The sequence below is a fragment of the Nestor notabilis genome, unplaced genomic scaffold, assembly GCF_000696875.1.
Source record: "Nestor notabilis isolate BGI_N333 unplaced genomic scaffold, ASM69687v1 scaffold450, whole genome shotgun sequence".
Taxonomy (NCBI): Eukaryota; Metazoa; Chordata; class Aves; order Psittaciformes; family Psittacidae; genus Nestor; species Nestor notabilis.
Window position 1 is genome coordinate 2491 of NW_009911323.1, and position 9687 is coordinate 12177.

The window sequence follows — 9687 nt, forward strand, 5'->3', positions numbered from 1 at the left end:
AAATTCAAATAGTCCTGCTATCTTCTGTGATTGTACTGGAATAATTACGTGAACAGAATTTGAGGTCTGTTAATTTTAGCAGATATGCTAAAGAATATTGTTCCACCTAATACAATAATTTATCTGAAACAATAGTGGCATAATAGACAAAATTACATAATAATTACAGTGCTTTAGACCAAGCTATATTAAGGTATGACTCATCACTCAATACATAAGAAGGTACAGAAATACATCAAATCCAGCAGTGCAGTTTAGCGTGGCTCCTGCCAAGAAAGAAATTTAAAATCAGCAATCTTTTGCTAATAAGTGGGGGAGGAGGGAAATTAATGGAAAATATTACTATGAATTTTGTTTTACTTTAATGAATTAAATTTTTAAAGTAACAAGTAATAATTGTACAATTACAATTATGATTTACAACTTAGAAAAATACTTAATACATTTTACTATTTGAACCTCACACTTCCTCTGGCAATACTTGTAATAGTTTGCTTTATCGAGAAGGGAGAACTATTCCACTCCTCAGGTGGTAAATGATTGGTGAAGTGGAAAGGTAGTGATGGAATTTTCTAAGATAATAACTTTGTTTAATTAGAATACTTCATCAATAATCATGTTAAAAGAATAGCTGTACATTGTAACAATGAAGCATAAAACATATATCTTCCCATGAAACATTTTAATGATTTTCTATAATAGAATTCAATCGAAAACAATTCTTTTAAACACTGCAGAAGCTGAATATATGCATCTTGGATAAAACTGTATTGAAAATGTCTTCTTTGGATAAGCTTTACTTGAACAAGCAAAAGACATATATATCTTCTATCATTTTCCTACTTGTTAATACTTTCCTTGACAATAAACATAGTCCCATTTAAAGATATTATCCAACAGCACAACTGTACATTAGCAAAGTTACTATGCTAAGCTTTTTCTATCAGAAACTATAACAGTTTGTACTCACCAGGTGTAAAATTATACCGAGCAGAAAATCCAATAGATTCCAGCTCACCATCAGCAAAAAATTTAATCCATAGGAATCTGCCGCTGGATTTTATCATAGGTGGATTTTGCTGTCCACAGAAACGTCCAATGATTGGGGAAAAGCCAAAAGGTCCATCTCTTACTTCAATATGGTCAAATTTGCACTCCCAAGAAGGCTCTATGGAATATTTTTCATCAAAGTGTAGTTCAATACATTGTCTAGGGGCAGCTAGAAATGAAAAGAAAATGACCTTTTTATTTTATAAACCAAGACTTTTCAAACCTAAAACAGAATTAAAGAAAATCAAACATATCAATTTTGTATACATTTTAATATTTTGCTTAAAAACTTGTTTGAAAATTTGTACCTCTATATTTTTATAGATTTTTACACCATCAGCTTAGTTGTCTATTGTTTTCCTTTTAAAAAATGCTCATGACAGAAGTTCTTGGAAAAACTAAGAGAGGTATCTATGATGTAAAGCAAGATACAATTTAGAAACTTACGCATCTGGAAAACAGTATTTTCTTATATTTAGGGGTGTGGGGAAGGTTAATCAGAATACTTTTTTTACCTAACACTTGCAAAAATTAAGAAAAATATTATCAGAACTGTTGTATAGTAAGAAGGACAAATTCTGTTCCTGTATGTACTTCAGTCAATGACAAGCTTGAGTGTAATTGTTTATACACAGAATTGCTTATCACCTTTTTTGAAACATAAGGACAAGTGTAATGAATTCTCACTTAAGAAACCAGATAAGGATTAAGCAAAATTAACATTTAGCTAAAGAGCAAACAATGTTCTACTGCAAACCTTGAAGGAACTATAGAATGGTCACTTAATTAGACATAACCTCCCCCATGTTTATTCACAGATACTAAGGCTAGTGGCAGTCAGAACTATCTCTAAAGCAAATATTCCCTGTCATCTTCTGTAAAAAGTGATAAAATTACTGGTTAATTTTCTTAAAAGGAGGAAAAAAAAAAACCTCATGGTTTTGTATACAAATTAGACTAAATAAGAAGACATTAGGTAAATCTTACAATTTTACAGAAAAGCACACAGTTGGATCACATTTACAGCTATTTCATGTAAATAAGACAGCCTTATTTTATAGAAAGCATCGAAGAAGTAAGTTAATAACATGTTATTTGAGAAGAAAGATTATTTTAATAGCTTTACTTTCAATGTTAATATGGTTGGGTAATTGATATTTATTGAAGTATTTAATTTAATGTAAGAAAGAAACTTTATCTCCTGTTCTCAATTTGAAGGAATTCACATTTAGGGAAGTACTTACTATTGGCTGGTTGTTTTTTTTACCAATTTACAGGTAACTTGTGATGTTTGTGCCCATACAAATTCAATAGCAAAATATCAAAACCTAAAGTTTTACATATAGTTGTACCAAATTCACAGTCTATGGAAAAGAAATTACTTTGAAAGTATGAAACAAAAATTTACAAAATTTAAATCAGATAATGAAACTTACACAGAAAATATTCATGCTACCCTCGGTGAGGTTTGAAGACAAAATTAGATGTTTTAGATCATAATAAAAGACTAACTGGAAGATATCATCAACTAAGCGATACTAGGGCAGAAGAGAGCAATTAGCACCTTTCAATATGGGATCATAATTTGTATGTTCTTATTCCATTTGAGGAGATTTGTTGAGAACTACTCACCGTTCACCTAGGGACTGCAGAGTCAGGTATCAAAAACTCCACCTAACAACTCTTTAAGTAATCTTAAGAATGCTCATTAAGGCTTGAAAATCATAAATACTAGCTATTCAAATATTATGCTATTAACTTACCTAAAGCTTTATTGTAATTTTTAATGTTTTGAAGTAGATATGAAGAGAAGTTCTGCTGCTGTTGTTAGTGTCAGACAGCATCACATGACAGTATATGGTTGCTCTGCTTTCCACGGCAACAGAGAGATACCTGTTTTAGAAATATCTTACCCTCTTAACATAACACATTTGTCTTTTATAAACTTCCTGAGTTAGGCCTTCATTACTCTATTTCATACCAACAGGAGGCTTAATGAGTCTTCTCTGAATCTAAGACTCATGTAACATGCAATAAGAATGGTCATGAGGCCCCCTCTGAGTTATAGTTCAGTAATTTGATATGATTGTTGGTGTTGAAAAGGAGTCCTAAAGCCAGTTACAGCCTCGTTATAATATAAAAAAAGGTTTTGTGGGTAAAAGAGAATCAGACCTAGAGAGTTATGCATAAGAGCTATTGATTTGATGAAAGAGAAAAAAAATGCACAATTTCAACAACCTCCATGTAGCTTTCTGAATCTCACATCAAAAACTAGTTTTACTATCCAAGTATTAGTCTAGCTTTTTTTCTCTGCTTTTATTTTTCAACAAAATCAAGATGAGATTTTTCCTAGTGAACCTCAGTTCTTGCTAGAGGATCAGAAAGAATCATGTTAGCTCAGGAAGCATTCAAGAAAGAGTTTTTACATTCCCCCAAAGCTCCCATGTGTAAAGGCTGCTCCACTTTCAGAATGGAGCACTGACTATTCATTAACCCTGTTTCTCCACCTCTAAATAAAATTAGGCTGGAGAATGAATATTGGGGCTGGACTACCGACTGTTCACAGTCCTTAAATGTTAAAATCATCTCCTGGCACCATTTGGGCCATGCCAGTCAGAATAGCCTAAACCCTTTCTTAGGCATGATGTGGTGGTTCGCATTAGTCAAGGACCATTTACTGCAAGTAGTTTGTATCTGTACACTTTCACTGGAAAGGTGATAGGAGTTAGTCTGTACATGTGTGATTACATCTACCAATCAACCTTAACGCCAAAGAACATTTCCCGGTCTGTTTTGGGTATTACTACTGCCTGTGTCCCAGCATGCTCTACAAGGCAGTCCAAACAGGATGAGGTCCTTTCTTCTAACACTTTGTGTTTCTGTAGCTGAGCACTGTGGTGATCACAAAAGACTGGTCAAAGGGAAGAAGGGGTGCTATACATGCATCCATGCACCTTATTATCATGTGTTTTTAAATGCATCTCTCTGCTTCATCTTGTACAATATATAACGTTAAAGGGTAAAAGGTTAGGTTGGTTTTTTTTTTTTGCAATAATCTACCTAAGAAACAAAATTATTCAAATCTTCCTAGAAACGACCATAAGGAATGAAAACACACAATTCAAACTCCCAACTTGAATTTGCTCTTAGCAAAAAATAAATTTCTTTAACAAAGGATATCATCATTTATACTCTGGCTTTAGAAAGGGTTTCTTCGCCAAACACAAACTGAAGTGATCAGGTACTGTGTAACTACACATCTTCTGCCACAGCTTTTGCGTTAAAGTGTGTGCAAAAGTGGTCATGGTAAGACTTACAGAAATACAGTGAGAATAAGTCCTGAATAATGACTAATAATACTGAATGTATAGCTACAGAAAAACAAAACAAACCCACCAAACAAAACACTCAGAATATGCAATTATTCCAGACTGGATTGGAATATGGTCATCTAATCAGAAAAGGAGGGATGGAGTGGTCATTTCCAGTATCCTTATTCACAGGTAAAGCCCACTCACATCTTCAGAACTTTTTCTGTGGCTACAATGTTCAGGAAAAGTTATCAAGTCCAAATGAAATATATTGAAGCTGTCTCATAAAATGATTTTACTTCAAATCTTAAAAACCTTTCATATTTAACTTTCAATTATCGTTCTTCAAAAATGTTTAATACCATGGAAATACTACTTAATGCATGCATGCCTTATAATATTTTTCATCTAATTATCTTACACAAGTGTTGTCTTGAGCTTTTACACTCAATGAAAAAAAAGCATTGGGTTCCAACTTGTGGTACTAGAACAGTTGCAGCAAAACCGCACAATTAGGATTTTAATTCTGATCAGCCTCTCAGTCTGTGTAACTGACAGCTGAAGTTAAGCAAAAAATCTGTTTCAATCTATCTATCTACTGCGTGGAAATGAGAAATTGAACTCTACACCTATCCCATCTATTTGAACTGCTACACTACTAACAGTTTTCAATAATCTTTGGTCTTTCTGGTTGACTAGTTGTTATTGATAAGAAAGCCACCTACATCCTCCTTTTAAAAGGAGATTCTTTACTTGTTTTGATGAAAACTTTTTGAACACAAAAATCATTGTGAAATTTGAAATTACTTCAAGCAGAGATTCTTCATACAGTGATACATGACTACTTTCCAACACTTGTGAAAGATCTAGGATTAAAGAGTTTAATGATTTTCAGAGAAAACATGGAAGACCTTCCAGAGAGCTATCTCTAAAAGTCCACAAATATATAAAGTAGATATTTCATATCTCCATAAAGTAATTCTAGTCCATACCTATATTTTTTAAATCAACATTTAATTATTAAAAACTAGAGAATGGATAAAATCTTACAAATATTTTACCTGCAGGATTTCCAAACCCATTCTTAAGATACATTGTGTAAAGTATGAATATTCCACTTCCCAGATATTTTTAACACAAACAAAAGCCTTTGCTCCTTTCCCTTTGGAGCACACATGCCAATTTTTCTGCAGCCTGGCAAAGGTTAATGCTGCCACTCCTGCGGTCATTTCAGGCAGTTGTGAATTTTGCCAGGTTGGAGTCAGGAATGTATGAAATAAGAGTGAAATTGGGCCCAACAGGGAATTTAATGCGTACACTCAGCTATTTCTTATTTTCTATATGCCAAAATGAGACAGAAAAAAAAAAAAAAAAAGAAGAACAAATTCTCAATGAATTTTGAAAGGCAGAAAGGCAGGTGGGACTCACCAGAAGCTCCTTTACAGCATAATAATTTTTGTACTGAGCCTGTGACTTGTGGATGACCTAAAGAATTTGTTTAGAAAGGCATCCAATCTGGACTTTAAAATTCCTAGTTGTTCCAGCAGTTAATTATCATTACTACTAAAATTGAATAAAAGAGAAAAAGAAAAACAAAAGAAAAACAAAAAGAAAAAGAAAAAGAAAAAGAAAAAGAAAAAGAAAAAGAAAAGAAAAAGAAAAAGGAAAAGAAAAAGAAAAAGATACTTCTAGCTATCTGAGTTTGATCTGCTTATGCCTTTGACTGCTAGGATAGAAGCCTCTACAGTCAGAAATCCTCTTCTCTTTTATAAACTCACAGTCTATGATCATTGCAATTTTTGCCAGATCCTTTACTTCAACAAAGTAATTTTGAAATGATAAAAGGCTTGCATACTTTTAAGATGAGCTACAATATGGGGGAAATAATTGTATTATGAGATGAAATTCTATACTATTACAACACACTACATGTTAGAGTCTTCTCTCAGGTCCACTAAAGTCAGTAGGAATTGTGCTAGAAGGGAGCCATAAGCATTTGCCCCAGACTGTGTCTGATAGCAAAAAATGAAGGAATAAAAGCAAACGGGCAGGAAAGAACCTGATGATTCATATATGTATTAAAACTCATGTCATACAGCTGTCAGTATGGTATACACAGTCCTGGAATGCTGAACTCTAAGACATACAGAGGAGAGATAGTAGCGTGAGAATGCTATTACGGATCATATTGACAGTCCGCCTCGTTTGGTTTTTGGTATTCAACAGCAGCTAGAAGCTATTTGAAGTATACTGAATCTCAATAACAAATATAGGAATAAGATGCATATGGAGATGTTTCTGTTTTACACTAAAATTGATATTTAGTTATCCTGGATTAGCAAAGATTATCCACACCAATTGTTATCTGACTTCAAAGATATTGTTATTATTAAAATAATTAATCTTTTGTATTTTTTTTTGCATTCCTTTGACTTCAACACCTTATGCCAATGAGTTCCACAGAATACAAAAGATATGGGAAAAAGTTTTCATTTGCTAGTCTTTATAATTTTCTGTCGTTTGTATATTTTGCAAAAAGAATAAAAATGGACAATTTATTGACAAAAATTAACAAATAGTCTTTCTTGTCCTTTGATATTTCTCCTTTTGCCTTTTTTTAAAACTGCCACATTTTAGAATATCATTTCTCAGTCATCTTACTACATCTCTGTTTGTTTTTGTGATGTTTTTCAGACATGACTATTCCTGGTCTTTTTAGAAGACAGAAATAGATACAGAGAGATGAGAGTTGAATATGTTGTGTGTTATGCATGGTTTTCATCAGATTATATACTAATAGAGCTGCTATCATCATGCATTTTAAAATACCCAGTTGCACTCCAAACTGTTATGACTGGACAGGAAGCAGAAAGTATCAGTGTCATGAGAAATGATGTGCAACTGGATTTTGCCAGATTGATTTTGCCCATAAAATATAACAAGATGTCTGTTAAGTCTGGATTACTCTTTTTGCTATATATTGCTCCAAACTCATCAACATGGAATTTCATCTTCACCATAGAAGCTGATTGATTAAATCTTTCCTTCCTAAATTGTTCTTAGACATTTCCAATTTAAGCTCTTCTAAATTAGGTTATTTCAACAGTGTATTTTGCCACCTTTCATCTTATTAACCATATTTTCATAAGTACATAATTACAATAATAAAGACAAAGGTCTTTACAATAAAGAGCTTTCTAGCACTTTCTTAGTAAGAGGAGGAACACCTTTTGGCCTGAGGTACTGGACTAGTATTTAAAAACAGTTGTTTTTTTGCTTTTTTTCCCCCACACCTTTTCTCTTTAATGATAAAACACATCTCTGTGTTTCAGATCTCTGAAGATAAAATAGGCTTGCTTCTTCTCAGCCTCACAGGAATGTTAGAAAGATAATTTTATCAATATATGTAAAAGAGACCTGGATCAACATAAGTTGAACAAAAGATATAGGGCTAAGTAGTACGTACTGAACCTATACATTTATGGGGTTTTTTTAATTTTTTTTTTATTGTAGCTCAATTACTAAACTGTGAAAGAACTTAAATGTTTACCATACATCTGTTTAAATTTCAGACTCAAATGGGAATAGTGGACAGGCATATATTTTCTTTAAAGGGTTTGTCTGAATGCATGATTTATAATCACTTTACTTTTGAGTTCAGTCAGGATACCTAACATTAGAGTGGGATTCAGAGTTCTCAGTCATTTGGCTGTGACTTTTTTCCCTAAACAAAACATTTACTATCCATCATTCCCCTGGAAGTTTTTTATGAAATATATTTTAGTAACTCAGTACTAGATTTGGAAAGACAAACTGGTTTCTAGTTGGGGGATTCTAAACCACCTAATTCAATTTGATCAGCTATACACCTTTGGAAATCTCTTTTGGTACTATCTGCATCTTTAGTGAAATAAATATTTCTGTAATTGCTGGGTCCATCATTTGTAGTTGATAATTCTGTCCAACCAAGCATGGATAGAACAAGCAGCTGTGCTGTATTCTGCATGAATTCCCAACTCATGAATGAAGCTTCTTGGTTCTGGCGACTTAACGTTCTGTACCTGATTCATCTTTTCTGCTGCTAAGCTCTGACAGTATCTAATCTCTATTACTTTCCACTGATTCATTTTTACAATAATCCCTTCAACATCCATTGGGCTAAGACTGATGAAAAGAAACTGCATTAACTTACTTGTAATACACCTCTAACCCCTCTTTATAACGCCTAAACACCTGCAACTGTCTACTCTAAAAGCTTTTCTTACAGCTGTTTGGTGTTAATGTTTATTCTTTCTGGTTTTGGCTTGGTTTGTTTTTTTTTTTTTTTTTTAGTTTCTTTTTTTTTAATCCATTTATTTTTATTTCTCGTGAACAATTGGATGGAAAATAATTTTTATACTCACTATATGGATATTTTGTGTATGACTTCCTTTACTGTACTTTGCCTACCTGTGCGTCTCATCCCTGATTGAGTTATGATAAATGTAAAAAATGTATATGAAATTCAAAAGCATTTTTGTTTCCTGTGTTCATATTTTACTCATTTTAAAATATTCTTTCTTCTGTCATGTTACAGCATTTTATCTGAATATCCTGGCATAAATTATATACTGTTTATTACTAAGCGACTCATGCATACTTACCACCTGAACTAATATATGAATAATTAAGGAAAAAAAAAATCAAATGTATTTTCCAGTATTTCTTTGTATGCGCTACAAAATTTTAAAATTAAAAACCAAATCAAAACAAAAATGAAAAAGTGCAGAGAGAGAGCTTCTCTAAATCTCATCTCTTGAAAAGATCTATCATGGTCATGTAGGCTTTACCTTCTCTTCACATATAGTAAAATAAAACACTTGGGGTTTTTATACAATGATGATCAAATATAAACATTCTTCAGCTAGTCACCTTCAATAATGTAGACGCACTCCCTATCAGGAGGATACTTGTTGGGGTAATTGGGAGAAGTGAAGATGCCTCCTTCTGCATATTTTGTCCAAGTTCCACACTGTACTGGTTTCTGTCCTTCGGAAGTAGTTTGCTTTTCTGTGAAAAGATCACATTAAGTATTATATAACTAGCTCACAAATTATTATGTCCCATGACACTTAGAAATCTCTTAGGCAATAAAACAGTTCCTCGTGTCAGTGGCCCCAGCATTTTTCTCTTGAGACTATGATCATTCACAGGGCAAAATTAGGCTGTACTTTAGGGGTATGAACACATAATTCTTACTCAAAACATCTTTTTCAAAGCAGACAAGAGGCTTGAATGTCTAGGCAAAGACATATTTAGATAGCTTTTTAAATTATAGCCTTGTAGG

The 9687-nt window shown here is 32.9% G+C and overlaps 1 protein-coding gene across 1 annotated transcript in view; it reads right to left on the reverse strand.

The window, feature by feature from the left end:
* Positions 1-970: 970 nt before the first annotated feature.
* LOC104405339 (neuropilin and tolloid-like protein 1) overlaps positions 971-9687 on the reverse strand; it is a gene marked incomplete at both ends in the record, with an annotated part of 10092 nt that continues 1375 nt past the window's right edge. Inside the window, 2 exons of the mRNA XM_010014023.1 lie at positions 971-1219; positions 9273-9410. Coding sequence (XP_010012325.1) covers positions 971-1219; positions 9273-9410 — 387 coding nt within the window. The remainder of the gene's footprint in view (positions 1220-9272; positions 9411-9687) is intronic.